This window comes from Sarcophilus harrisii, chromosome 4 (assembly GCF_902635505.1).
Source record: "Sarcophilus harrisii chromosome 4, mSarHar1.11, whole genome shotgun sequence".
Classification (NCBI taxonomy): domain Eukaryota; kingdom Metazoa; phylum Chordata; class Mammalia; order Dasyuromorphia; family Dasyuridae; genus Sarcophilus; species Sarcophilus harrisii.
Window position 1 is genome coordinate 441889165 of NC_045429.1, and position 14638 is coordinate 441903802.

Consider the following 14638-nt stretch of genomic DNA (forward strand, 5'->3'; position numbering starts at 1 on the left):
ACGATTCTGGGCCCGCTCACATGGAATCGTGTGCACGCTCGTCACGTGTCTCCTACGGGCTCCGGGAGATACAGAATGCAACAAGTCCTGCCTCCGGAGGCCTCTGTTCTGTGCGCGGAGGCCGGGGAACAACATGTGTCCATCTGAGTATCTACAACTATACATCTGGTCAATAAAGGAGCATTTCAGGGCCTTCTGGGCCAGGCAGAAAATAACACGGGCATCAATATCTAACACACGTACATATGGAGATGGACAGCAATATCTCTGTGATATGTGACATATTATACACTGCGATCTGCTACGATTAATAAATATACTATAGTATATATAGTAAATAAAAATAATAAATATATGTTATAAATGAAATATGGTGTGTGTATTATATATGACATATATGTATATGACACACAAACTATGTTATCTATTATATAATTAATAAACATTATATGTGTACTATGTATCATAGAACACTTACTATATATCATTGATACATATATATTATATACCCATTATACATTACTATATATAATTAGTAAAAATACTATATGTAATACATGCTATAAATGACATAGTATATATAGTATTTATTATATACACACACACACTACATATTATGCATCCACTATACATTACTCTCTGCTACACATAATTAATATACTGTATCTAACACTACCTGCAATTTATATAATTAATAAATATACTTTAATATATGCTAGACATGACCCATAGTATACTATACATGTACATACACATTATACATCCACTATACAGTACTATTTGCTACATATAATTAATATACTCTGATACATGCTAGATGTGACCTATAATACACTTTACATGTATTATTCATGCACACACTACATATTATGTATATTATGTATGGCACTATTTGCTGTACACGATTATGAACACTATACATACCATGTGCCAGCCGGTCCAGGTGTGTGGCACCTGTGCGTCCCTCTCCCTTAGCCCCACTCCTTGGGGGCCCCGCTCCCTTTGGTCAGAAGTTCACAAAGGCTCTAACTTCTCCTTGGAGATGGACAACTTGCCCCCTGAGCTACGAGATCCAGGAAGGGCGGCAAGGGGGGGAACAGCCTTCTCCAGGTCCGGCCATGGCTGGTAGCTCAGAGGGGTCCCACCCCACCCTGCACGTGTTCAGACCCAGGTGATCACCTCTACTCAGATACCTCCCAAAGCTACACCTCCAGCCCTCACCTCTCTTCTGAGCTCCAGAGCCTTATTTCCAAGCCTACTGAGGGTAGTGTAAAAAAGCATTTAATTTGCACTTAAGCCTGAGACGCTGGGCAAGTCACTTAATCTTTCTAGGATTCAGTCTACAATTCTGTAAAATACAGGAGTGGGAATATTTGGTCTCTGAAGTCCCATCCACCACCAGACCTTTTACCCTACCTGGATTCAGCTTCCACATCCCTCCATGTCCCTATCTGCAAATGAGAGGAAAGGCCTGCGGGTCCCTCCTGGCTGTAAATGTAGAATCCTGCCTCCCTTCGGCTCTAGTGTGTGACCTTAGGCAGCGAAACTAATCTGTTTGTATCTCAGTTTGCTGAGTACTCCCTTTCCTAGAAGGGGATCACCAGGGGCTGGAGCTCACCCAGCTCTGTTTTCTTTCCACCTCCCACCCTCCCACTGACTTTTCAGGGTCTAATCCACACTGAGACAGAATCTCACCCTTTTCCTAGAATCCCTGTTTAGAACTGGAAGAGATCTCAGAGATTGGTTATCTGCCAAACCCCTAGTCTGGCAGATGAGGAAACAGACCCAGAGGATTAGGGATTATTTGCTCAGTGTCATCCAGGTCAAAAATACAAGAGCTGAGATTCCAAGCCCGGTTCCGGGGTGCAGATCCAGCACAGGGCCCCAGAATCCCCAGGATACATGTTTCCTGCAGAGCTGGTGACCACTCCCTTCACTCAGCTCCCAAGGCGGAAGGTTGGGCGAGGGGGGCTAGGTGTACAGTGGATGCAATCTGGGTCTCTCCCCAGCACGGCCGTCTGAGTTCCCAGGGTACCTCAAAGAGTCTCCTCGCTCCTGCTCTAATTGGCTCAGGTTCCCATTGGCCATGTCCCTGTCACTATTGAGTACCACTGATTAGCAGTCCATGTCCATTTTACAGAGTGTTATTATTAGCTTTTGATATTTGCAAAAGTACAAACATTTCCCCCAACACCTCTTTCCATGGGGAGAGTAGACTTAAATTTAGCATGGCTTCTATCGAACATCAGTCCCACAAAACTCACATCCAGATGAGCCTGGGTGATGGTGAGTTACCACTTGGACGGGAACTCCGGAAGGTCACTCCTTGCTCCTCTCAGCATCAGTGGTAGTCTGGGCCACGAAATCTCACAGAATTCTGGAGTCTCACTCTCCTGACCTTCCAAAATTCAGTCAAAATCTCCAGATTCATCGCTAACTAAAACAGAAAAAGAATGGATGAAAGACCCAGGCCTGTAGTCCTGGGAGAGAGAAGACCCAAGTCCTCTTCTCATATAGCATTCTTTCAGACCCCTACAGACAAAGGAGAGAGGAGCCCCAGGAAATACGATCAAGGCTCTAGTCCATGGGGCCTTTCTGAAGGCAGCCCATACAGCTGGCTGGGCCAATAACCAAAGAGGCCACCATTCAGTCCAGGTTTGGCAGAAGAACCAGGTAAGGGCTGGCTCTGTGTGCTCCAGGGTCTCTCCAAAGCATTTCCTTTCTAGATCATCAGACCTCTCCAAGCTCCTTGGAGCTTATCTGGAATTGGCTGTTTGGGAAATAGCCGAGCACACTGAGGCACTTCACCCATGCCCCAGTCCCTGACTAACAGATGAATAATCCGTCTTAATATCTGACTTAGATGAAACTCTTCCATCTGGAAAACCTCTTCTACCTAAAACGTACCCAAGAATCAGGTGGGCAGCCCTCAAACAGCCCAATAGGCAAGGTTCATGTACTCTATTCATGGCTTTCAAGCAAAATCTATTTACTTTTGCTCAAAACAAAGTTCTTTAAAGATTTTTTTAAAAATCTGGTTGAACAGCCCTCTGAAAATTGGAAGTGGGAAGAGGTTGTTGTTAGCAAAGATATACTTATCAGTAAGAAGTAAGGACTGGTAACAAAGAGACAGAAAACTTTGCAAAGCAGAAATGAGAACCAGAAACCACATCAATCTGGGGCCATTTAGTGCAGGGGCAAACTACCTTATATAATACAGTAGGCCCTGAAGACATCATTGTATTACAGCTCAGTTCAGAAATTGAATATTCATAATGACAAAACCTCAAGAAAAGTTTATATTCTCTTCATCCCACTCTGTTTAAAATCTCGGAGAAATAATCAATTTGGAATTATGCAAGAAAATTACCCCAGTTGCTCATTCTTCAGTTGCCCATTCTCATTACTGGGATGCTATCCCAAGGAAGGAAGGGAAGGAGGGAGCAAAGAAGAAAAAGAAAGAAAGAAAAAAGGAGGGGGGAGAGAGGAAGAGAGGGAAGGAATGAAGGAAGAAAGAAAGGAAAGAAGGAAGGAAAAAAATAAGAAATGAAGGAAAGGAGGGAGTAAAGGAGGAAGGTAGAAAGGAAAGAAAAAGGAATGGAGGAAGGATAAAAGAAAAAAGAAAGGAAAGAAGAAAAAGATGGAAGAAGGAACAAGAGAAGAATGCAGAAAATAATAGTTAGACTTGTGTTAAGTGGTACAGAGCAAAGAACTCAGAGTGGCAAGAAAAGTGTATCTCCAAGACCATCAGTATGTCAATAAAGACTATGTAGACAAGAGTCCTGGCTCTTTGATGGTTCCATGATCTCCTCAATCGAGTGATCCTTCCAGTGACACAGATCACAACCCACCCATGCCGTCTCCTCCTATCTGACTGTTGTCTGTGTTCTCCCATCATTCCTCCTCAACCCATTGTAAAGCTTCCTCTAATTCTCTGGATTTTTGGGGAGACCAACGGGGTGCATAAGTTGAGTCATCCCCTTGCTCTTGCTACATGGGATCCCAGATCTGAAGCTGGAAGGGGATCTCAGAAGCCATCTGGTCTGATCTCCTCATTTTACAACTGAGGAAACTGAGACCCAGGAAGAGTGAATGATTTGCCCAAATCATAACTCATTACTGCATAATCAATCCATCAACAAACCCACTTTGTTAAGCACCCACTATGTGTCAGGTGCTATGCAAGGGAAAAAGCGGAAGTGAAGCAGTCTCTGCTTGAATTCTCTTGGGGAAAATAACATGTGCATACATAGGAATACACAACAGATTGCAAAGAATTAGGGGTGGGAGCAGAGGGAAGTAGCAACTGCAACTCAAGGGAGAATTTGGAGAAATGGAGAATCTGGTACCTCTCTGTCTTCCAGCTGATGAGGTCCTGCGTGACTAGGTCCAGTTGGCAGAGAAAGGTTGAAGTATTGATGGAATCAGTCCCTGAGGCAAACAGGGAAGGACATTGATGGCAATCAATTTAGCCTCATAGTCCCATCCTCTGTAAAGGTCATCCAGTCAGAAATCTGATTTATGTCAAACCCCTGAGGTTAAATTTCTCCACAAATCTGTCCTTGGCTCAAATTATCTTTGCTGAATCTCTTTGGAGTTATGGTCTGCCATGACACTCCGCCTTGAGTTCCTCCGTTCCTCTCAAGTCCCCACCACGCTCCATGGTGTCTCTCTTATTGCTAATAACTATAGGTGTGCTAAGCTTTTTTAGGGGGCTAAACTCCTCTATGGCTTTGCCCTGTCAGATAAGGGCACGCTCAGAGGTGTTCCCTTTCTCCTGGCTAACTGTGAATTTCCCTAGGGAACTTGTCTTTTCCACTGTGGTCATGTGCTCTCCCCATTCTATTTCATATTTACCAGCCTGCAGATTTACTTGATCTCTTCATTTTGTCCGTAACCCTTTCCTTTTGCCAAAGAGCATGGCCATTGTGAATTCTTCACATGACCGAACCCCAACATTTGGTGACATAAGTCACATCGACGTCGGTCCCCATCTCGGGCGACCTGGGCAGAATGCCATCCAACGCTGAGTGAACAAAGGAAAAGGTCAAGGAAAACAGACTAGAATGTCACGGCTGAACAAGGACACCCACCGATGGTCAGCCTTGCTCCCAAGGGTGCACACAGGATCAGGCACTTATAGTCATTCAGTCACTCAGAGCCTCTGGGAGGAAACCAGGAACCCTAAGCAACCAAAGGAACTAGTATAATTTGCAAATGCAACTGGGGGGTCTTAAATATGGTCATTTGTAAAAGCTCTTTTCTAGTCAAGATTTGGGAGAGCAGTCATTTCACCCATTACAGTCTAAAAGGGATTTAGAATCATCCTAATACTCTTATAAGAGAAGGAATCAGGAGAACTCCTTGATAGTCCCTTAATGAAATTAATCAGATGATTGTAAAGTGGGTTGGAGATCAGATGGATCCTGATCACTCCATTATGGACCAGACATTTGGAGCTGAAAGGGTTCTCATAGGCTGGCCAACCCCTTCATTCTGTGGCTGAAAAAACAGAAGTCAGCAGGTGAAGTGGCCAACCCCTCCAGCATCTATTGCCAAGAAAACCCTCTAGACAAAAAGATCACAAAGAGTCAGACATGACTAAATCACTGGGCAACAACTTCTTGATTCCTTGACCACCATCTACCTATGTACCTAGCTGCCCATAGTCTCACAGACCATTGGGCTAGGAGTCAAATCTCCATCCTCTGGCTCCGAATATGGCACTTTTCCTTTGCATCTTGCTGCAGAAGGGAGGATCCGGGTGGCACATGTTAGATGAATTGTCTTCAAATATTTGATCAACTGTTCTGTGGAAAAATACCAGCTGCATTTGGCTTAACTAGTTATACCAATGACCAAGGGACGCTGCCTGGCAGGGACAAAAAATGATGGACTGGAGGAAAGACAAACAAATCAGAGCCCTCTCTACTCAGTGTAAATCCCTTCCTTTAATCCTGATAAATTGGAGAGATTAATCATGAATTGGATATTTATCCTCCTGTCTTCTTCCTCTTTCTTTTCCCACACTCACCATCTCAGCACCAAATTCTCAGATAGCATTTACCTGAAGAAACTGAGATGCCCACCTATCCCCACTGAAGAGACTGAGATGCCCACCTATCCCCACCTCTTCCATTGCCTTTGACTTTTGTTTTGTTTTTTTCTGAGGCAATTGGGGTTAAGTGACTTGCCCAGGTCACACAGCCAGGAAGTATTAAGTGTCTGAGGTCGGATTTGAACTCAGGTCCTCCTGACTTGAGGGCTGGTGCTCTATCCACTGCTCCACCTAGCTGCCCCTGCTTTTGACTTTATGAACACAACCACTAACAATTGCTTAAAGGAATTATCCCACGAATAATAGGGTGCAGACAAATGCAATATAAGCTATAAATAGCACACAAACTTTGTGAGGGGACTACCTCAACTACAAAGTTTGTGCTATTCCAATTACTAGCTATTAAAGTGAGAATTTATGGAAAGGTATGCAGGGAAGAGATTGCGCACAGGAGGGGAAGCTCCGGAGACACTAAGCTCCATCCCTGCGTGGAGAATTCCTGTAGCAGTGGGATCCCAGAGTCACACAAATATAAATATATATTATATCATGAGTATTAATGCTCCATTCAAGCTCTTTCCCATCACTTCATTATGGTATGGAGAGCAACTATTCGATACACTGGATGTCAGTGTCCATACTCCAAGGGATCTCGATGGGCTCGAACACTGGGCTGGGATGGAATAAAATGAGACTTAACAGGGATAGCTGTGAGGTAGACAAACTTAAAAAAGGACAAAGGAAGACAGGGTTTTCCCACTAGATTGTGACTCCTTGAAGGCAGGGACTGCATTTTGCTTTTTTGTACTCCCAGAACTTAACGTGGTGCCCGACACACAGTAAGCACTTACCTTTTTATCATTGCTACAGGCCAGATGTGTGCTAAGTGCCAGAGACAAATTACATTGGAAGGAAGGGCGTCCTAATGGAGACAAAGCAGCGATTGAGAAATCCTGGGGAACTGAATCAGGCTGATGGAGGAAGATCCCCAGTGTGGGTGAGGCTTCCAGTGAAACGATAGTCTGGGTTAGAGAGTCTCCTTCACAGAAACAGGGCCTCCAGGTGTCCTGGGTGGCTGGGTGTGCTTAGCAGAAAATGGCTAAAGTATTTCCTGGAGGCGGGCAGGAAAGGGCACAGATGGGAATCAGTTTAACCTTAGAGCCCTTTCTCACAGTGTCCAGCCAAGAAATCCAAGTTAGGTTAAATCCCCAAAAGCCTCTGTGGAGGTCGTGGACAGCCCTGCTGTATCCTGTTAGAAATCCCAGTCATGTCGCTGAGATTCAATTTCCCCTGTACAATCTGCCCATGATTCATGCCATCTTTGCTGAACCCCTTGGTCCACCATAGTATCTTTCCCTCATGGTATCTTCCCTTCACCTCTCCTCCATGCCATGGAGTGTTTCTCCTTTCAAACCCCATTATGCCTCATGGCATCTGTCTCCTTACATTCAACTAACTTCTTTAGGGTGCAAAATCCCTTAGCACCCTAGGATTTAACCTGCCAGCTAAGGTTGGCCCCAACCTCTTGGGGTATTTTTCCTGGATGATGGTGAGTTCCATTGGGAACTTTCCATCGTTAATCATTAAAATCCCTTTCTTGCTAAGTATATATTCTCCCAATCTATTTCATATCAACCACTCCTAGTGTTTGGGAAGTTCTCCTAAATAAACCTTGCCAAAGGGAATGGCCATTGTGAATTCTTCACACAACCGAACCCCAACATTTGGTGCTTCTCCTGAAACACATCAACTGGGGCCACGTCATTTACTACATCAACCACATCAGAACAGTGCCTTGTGAAAAAGTGGAGAAGTCCAGAGGGCCTTCAAAATGAGTTTCACCAATGTAAGCCAGGAAAGCCATGGCGAGATAAGTTGATACCTGGCCAAGACTGAGGAGAAATCTTACTTCTTTTAGTATTCAGATAGCTGAAATGTCCAAGAAAAGGGAAGGAGGTTTCTCTTTACTATGCCCAAAGAAAGGTTTTGATAATCTGGAGATCAACTATCACAGGGAAAGATCTTGTGATCACCTCAAATAAGGATCAGATTAAAGATTTGGAGAGTTTTAAAAATGAATATTAAAAACTTTTTATATTAACTGGAGAAAAATAAAATACTATATAATAAGAGTTGGGGATATTTAGCTTGGAGAAGAAAAGATATTTGTCTCTTTTCTTCTTCTTCTTCCTCCTTCTTCCTCCTCCTCCTCCTCTTCCTTCTTCCTTCTCCTTCCTCCTCCTCCTCTTCTTCCTTCTTCTCCTTCTCCTTCATCTTCTTCTTCTCCTTCTCCTCCTCCTGATTCTTCTTCTTTCTTCTTCTCCTGCTTCTTCTTCATTCTCCTTCTTTTTGTTAAATAATAGCTTTTTATTGCTATTGCAATAAATGCATGCAAAGAAAGTTTTCAACATTGAATGTGTCTTCTAAGAAAAAGGGATTCAGTGTGCTTTCTTTGGTCCCAGAGGACACCTTGGAGCTATGTTACATAGAGGAAGGTTTGCCTTTTTTTTTTTTTTTTTTTTTTGAGGCAAATGGAGTTAAGTGCCATATCCAGGGTCACACAGCCTAGTAAGTGTCTAAAGCTGGATTTGAATTCAGGTCCTGACTCAGAGCCAGTGCTCTATCCACTGTGCCACCTAGCTGCTCCATAATTGACTCGGATGTCAGGAAAAGCTTCCAGTGCTATCCCCAAAATAAATAAATGGATTGATTCTGGAAGTGATCAGGTGGTGGGCTTTCTCATGAAGATTGGATGACCCTTCTTCAAGGATAGGTTAGGTTGGAGGTCCCCTTCTTCCTCTGAGACCTGGGGGTCTCATTACGAGACTGTAATGATTGCATGGAACACAAGATCTGGCTGGTCCCATCAAGCCTTCAAACAGACACCCAGGGAAAAAGTATGACTGCTGTCCAAGAACCAGCCTCGCTGAGTTGAAAGAGGTTCTATACAATATTCTGTATATAGAGAAACAATCTATTGTGTTTGTATATACAGTATGTGTATAATATGTGTATGCATATAGGTATACATACACAGTATGTATATGTGTATAGTATGTGTATATGTGTGTATAGTATATTGTGTTTGTATGTATAGCATGTCCGTATATGTGTCTCTGTGTATATGTATGGATAGTGTTATAATGTGTATATGATGTATTGTGTTTCTGTAGATAGTATGTACATATGCGTGTATATTGTGTGAGAATAGTGTTATGTGTGGATGTCTATGTGACTATAATGTGTATAATGTGTTTATATGTAGTGTTGGGATGTGCTGGTGTGTATAGTATGTGCACATGTGTAATGTTCTTCTCTAAAATAGAATGTTTTCTGGAAGCAGGTTTCTTGGGGGCTTCTGGGAGCAGCCTTCGTTTCAGTTCCAAGTAATCACCTCGAATGCAGCCAGGAGTTAAAGTCCAAATCCTTTATTGTCTCCTTCAAAATAGCCTGGTTAGCTTTCTTCAAGGCCTGTCTCTCTCCTTGGTTCCTGCCGCTAGTCCTTTGCCTCTCCAGCTTCAGCCTCCAGTTCCCTCCGAGTCTCTAGCCAGCACAGGGGTGGAAAATGGAATGAATCTGTCTCCGCCTCTGAGAGTGGGCTTGCTCTTCCCGGCTTCTGAATGTCCTGGACTGAATTCTGGTTGAGGCTCCTTCTTATATATGCTCTCTTAAAGGTGTCAATCTTGTGGAGCTCTAATAAGTACTAAGTACATTAGTGAACTAGAGAACTGTTAAGTACCAGGCTAAATTAGATAAGTGACTTAGCACCTTGTAAAAATCCTAACACATGTGTATGTGTAGTGTGTGTGTGTGTAGTATGTGTGCATGTGTAGACAGTATGTATAGTGTGTGTATACAGTGTGTATATATGTACACATGTGTATATATAGTGTGTAGTGTAGTATATGTGTGTATATACACTGTATGTATATGTGTATATATAGTATATGTGTATGTGAGCACAGCATTTTACATATATATAGTGTATTATGATATAGATGTGTGTATCCAGAATATGTGTTTGTGTGTGAGCACAGTATTATATATATATGCATATATATAGTGTATTTTGATATGTAGAGATGTGTATGTATAGTATATGTGTGTTTGTATGTGTGCACAGTATGTATACATGTGTATCTATAGTATATGTGTGTGTCTGTGTGTTGGGATGAATACAAAATAGAATAGATTGAAGCAATCTAGAAACACTGCATAAAGAAAGTAGTTTCTGAGCTGATTTTAAAAAAAAATTTAGCCATTTTAAAAATAACAAATCTTATTTTCTCGTCTTCTCCCTGTAATAAACATGCATCATCAGGCAAAATGATTTCCTATTTTAGCCATGTCCCAGCATTTCTCCATTGGAGGTGAGCAACATGCCGCATCCCTGGCCCTCCCGCATCTCTGGTCCTCCCGCATCCCTGATCCTCCCGCATCCCTGATCCTCCCGCATCCTGGCTGCTCATCTCATTGATCAGATGTTTTAATCATTCTGAAAGAACTTTTAAGGAGCCCAAGAGCCAGAGGTGAGTAAATACATTCTAGGGCTCTGCAAAAGCAAAGACAGTCGAAAGCAAACCTGCTGCAGCACCATTTTGCCTGGAAAGTAACATATATGAGAGAGCTATATGTAAATGAACTTGGAAAGAATAAAACCTTTCTTTCTTTTTTTTTTTTTTTTAAATAAAGCTTAGAAGGCTGGAGCTAAAAAGGGAAAGTTGCTAAATGCTAAACCTGAAGAATTGTATTTTGCCCTGGAGGTAATAGGGAGTCATTGAAGCTTCCGGAATGGAAAGGAGAAAGGGAATAAGCATTTCTATAGCCCCTACGAGGAAAGTCCTGGCCTAAGTGCTCTACAAATAATATTATCTCGCAACAATTCCCCCAAGGAAGCTGAGAAATTATTCTCATTTTACAAATGAAGAAACCAAGGCAGACAGAGGCAATTGATTTGCCCAGGATCGCACAGTTAATAATTGTCTGAGTCTGGATTTGAATTCGGGTCCTCTGGATGCCAAGCATAGTACTATACAACTGCCCTACATTAATCAGATTTGTGCTTTAGGAATATTACTTGAAAGAATAGCCAGTTAGTGCCGTGGATCCGGCACCAGCCCTGAAGTCAGGAGGATCTGAGTTCAAATTTGGCCTCAGACACTTAACACTTCCTGGGTGTGTGACCCTGGGCAAGTCACTTAACCCCAATTATCTCAGACAAAAAAAAGAAAAGAAAAGAAAAGAAAAGAAAAGAAAAGAAGAAAGAAAAGAAAAAGAAATAAAAGGAATGTTACTTGAGAGCAGCTAGATACTTAACACTTCCTAGCTGGGAAAATCATTTAACTCCAATTACCTTGTCCAAAATATATATATATCACTTTGGAAGCTGTGTGGAGAATGGATTTGAATCCAGTTCCACCTCTCTCTCCACCGTATGATTCTGCTTCCCTGGAGACACTGATGAATAGCAACATCCTCAGCCATTGTCTTATATCTTTTCCCCTCACCTCAGTTCAGTTGAGGGGGTACTTCAAAACCAGTCCCTTAACAACGTCCGAGTTTGGAGGCCGTGTGGTCCAGTGGCAAGGGTTGTGTTTCCATTTCCAGCATGGATGCTACCTAAGTCATTCAGCCTTTATCAATAATATGTGTTGAAATGATGGTCAGAACAAGGCCTTCTGGGAGGGAGATACTGGTAATCACAGGCGACAGGAGGCTAGGGGTCCGTGGAAAAGGTGCAGAGATGCAAGAAGACCAGCAAGCGAGTTATAAGATGTGATGGACTTTGTTCTTTCACTTGTGGTTGAGCAAATTATCCTACTCGGAACCTTTGGTCTAATCAGTTTTTCTGCATCAATTCAGAAACTGTCCTGCTGCTGCGTTCCAGATCAGCCTAGAAAGAATACACCTTGATGCAATTAGGTCTTGACTTGATCAAGGTAAGGGGGTCATTAAATGAGTCGTAAAGAAGAAGCCTTTATTTTAGTGAATGGGAATTTCGGCTGGGTTCACCTTTGATTCCATAGAAAGAGAAATCCTTGAAGGGAATGGATGGTCAAGGAGGGATTGAATGGTTTTGAAAAAATGATTCTCACAGGAAACTGAGTGAATGCCCATCAGTTGGAGAATGGTTGGATAAATTGTGGTATATGAATCTTATGGAATATTATTGTTTGGTAAGAAATGACCAAGAGGATGATTTCAGAAAGGCCTGGAGAGACTTACACGAACTGATGCTGAGGGAAATGAGCAGGGCCAAGAGATCATTATATACTTCAACAACGATACTGTATGAGGATGTATTCTGATGGATGGGGCCGTCTTCAAGAATGAGATGAACCAAATCGGTTCCATTTGTTCAATAGTGAACTGAACCAGCTACACCCAGCGAAAGAACTCTGGGAGATGAGTGTGAACCACTATATAGCATTCCCAAATTCTCTGTTTTTGTCCGCTCGCGTTTGTGATTTCCTTCACAGGCTAAGTGTACGCTATTTCAAAGTCCGACTCTTTTTGTGCAGCAAAATAACTGTATGGACATGTACACATATATTGTATTTAACTTATATTTTAACATATTTAACATGTATTGGTCAACCTGCCGTGTGGGGGAAGGGGTGGGGGGAAGGAGGGAAAAAGTTGGAACACAAGGTTTGGCAATTGTCAGCGCTGAAAAATTACCCAGGCATATACCTTGCAAGTAAAAAGCTATAATTAAAAAACAAAAAAAGAGAAGAGAATGGCCCTCTTCTTCAAAATGCCTGGGTTCAATTCAATTAAATAACGGTTAATTTAAAAAAAAAAGAAAAAATAATTCTCCCAGGGTATGACAGAAGTTGTGAGTTTCAATGCAACCTTTTAAGTGAACTTTCACCCCGAATGCTGCAGCTAGGGCAGCTGGGTGGTCAGGTGGCTGCGTGTCAGGGCTGGAATCAGAAGCCGGACAAGTCACTCCACCCATTCTGCCTCGGTTTCCCCGACTATAAAAGGGGCTGGAGAAGGAAACGGCCGACCAAATTGCCGAGGAAACCCCAAAGAGCATCGCGAAAGTCGGGAATGGGTGAATAACGACAGCTAATGTATCTCCCGGTAGTTGAAGCTCCTGTTGAGGGATCTCATAAATCACAGCTTGCAACCGGCTTGCGACAAAGGGACAAAGATTCTCGGCCCGCGGGTATTTCTTAAATGTCTTTGGCACACGGGGTTGGCTGATGAAATCCTTTCTGAGTTCGGGCAAACAAACCGCGGGCCCAAGTCACTTTATGGGGGCAGGGCTCTTCTGGGACTCCCTTCCTTCGATTCTCTGCTCTCCCGGGTATCCCCCCTCCGGGGCCCCTGTAGGATAAATCCCTGCGGCTTCCCATTGCTTCTCCGAGCCCGCTCCCCCGCCCCGGACCCCGCCATCCGGGTCCTTTCCCTTACCGTCCGCCTCTCCGGGCATGCTGGGAAGTCACCCGCCTCTCATCCTTTACCTCCTCGGCCTTTGGGGGCCGAACTCCTCGAGAAGGCTTCGACGTCGGGGACGTTGTTTCCTCCTGGCTCCGCTCCGACCGCCGGGTCCTCTTCCAGACCTGGGGATCTCCTCGGGGTCTCTCCGGGGCTTCTCCCGGTGCCGCTTTGCTTGGGGGTCCCAGCCACTCCCGGGGGCTTCGTTACGTCTCCCTGCGGAGGAGTAGGGGATCTCTCCCCCTGCCCCCGTCTCTCTGCTACATTTGCCCGTCCAGCTGCCTCCGGCCATTCCCAACACCCTAAATGCAACACGTCCATCATCTCTCCCCCACGGCCTTCCTCCCCCTCCCCCTCGCCCTGTTCCTAGAGGACGGCGCCTCCCCCCAGTCCCTCAGACGCGCACTCTCGGAGTCGTCCTGGATCCCCATCTCTCCCCTTGCCGCGTCCCACCCGTCTCCCTTTCACTGCTCACCACCCCCCACCTTCCATCATTTGTTTATGATAGTAATTACTATCTTGGTTTTCTGCCGAGGCCTTTGCGTTAAGCGACTTGCCCAGAGTCTCACACGGAAGCGTCTGAGGCCGGATTCGAACTCGGGTCCTCCCGAGTTCGGGGGCGGTACAGGATTTGCTGTCTGGCTGCCCCCTCGCGCCCCATTACTGCACTCTCTGCGGCCTACTCGCCACTCCGACCCGCCCTCCGCCCATCCGCCAGTGACTTTCCTTAAAGCCGCGTCTGAGGCGCCCCCGCTGGCGCTGCGCTGGCTCCCCGTGGCCTCCAGAACAGACCCACAACGCTCTCCATAAGCCGCCCCCCCCTCCCCGCGCGGGCTTCCGGGCTGCTCCCCGAATGAGACGCATCCCTCTGGGCACTTCCTCTGGCCGTCCCCCACCCCCCTCCTCCCAGACTTCTGGTCCGCCCGTGGTGGTGCTCGCCCCGTTCCCGCTGTGTCCGACGCCCTGCGCGTTTGACTTGACAGAGACACTAGAACGGTCGGTCATCTCCTTCTCCGGCTCCTCTTACAGAGGAGGAAACTGAGGCAAATCAGGTTTCGTGACTCGGCCAGGGTCGCGGCTAGAAGTGTCTGAGGCCGGGTTTGAACTCGGGGAAATAAGGAAACCCGGCCTTGG

The 14638-nt window shown here is 44.7% G+C and overlaps 1 protein-coding gene across 1 annotated transcript; it reads right to left on the reverse strand.

Moving 5' to 3' along the window:
- Positions 1 to 12745: 12745 nt before the first annotated feature.
- Positions 12746 to 14308, reverse strand: LOC111720810. The gene is made up of 2 exons (XM_031967891.1): positions 13531 to 14308; positions 12746 to 13281 (listed from the first exon to the last, which is right to left on the reverse strand). Exons 1-2 carry the CDS (start codon positions 13794 to 13796, stop codon positions 12846 to 12848), a joined length of 702 nt encoding a protein of 233 aa, XP_031823751.1. The 5' UTR covers positions 13797 to 14308; the 3' UTR covers positions 12746 to 12845.
- Between the last annotated feature and the right edge of the window lie 330 nt (positions 14309 to 14638).

Bases quoted from the DNA above. Each gene is read 5' to 3' on its own strand.
- LOC111720810 (XM_031967891.1), bottom strand. From the start codon at position 13,796: ATGGCCGGAGGCAGCTGGACGGGCAAATGTAGCAGAGAGACGGGGGCA. The intron at 13,282-13,530 runs GTAAAGGATGAG...GCCCGAACTCAG, and splicing joins GGCCCCCAAAGGCCGAGGAG to AAAGGATTTCATCAGCCAAC.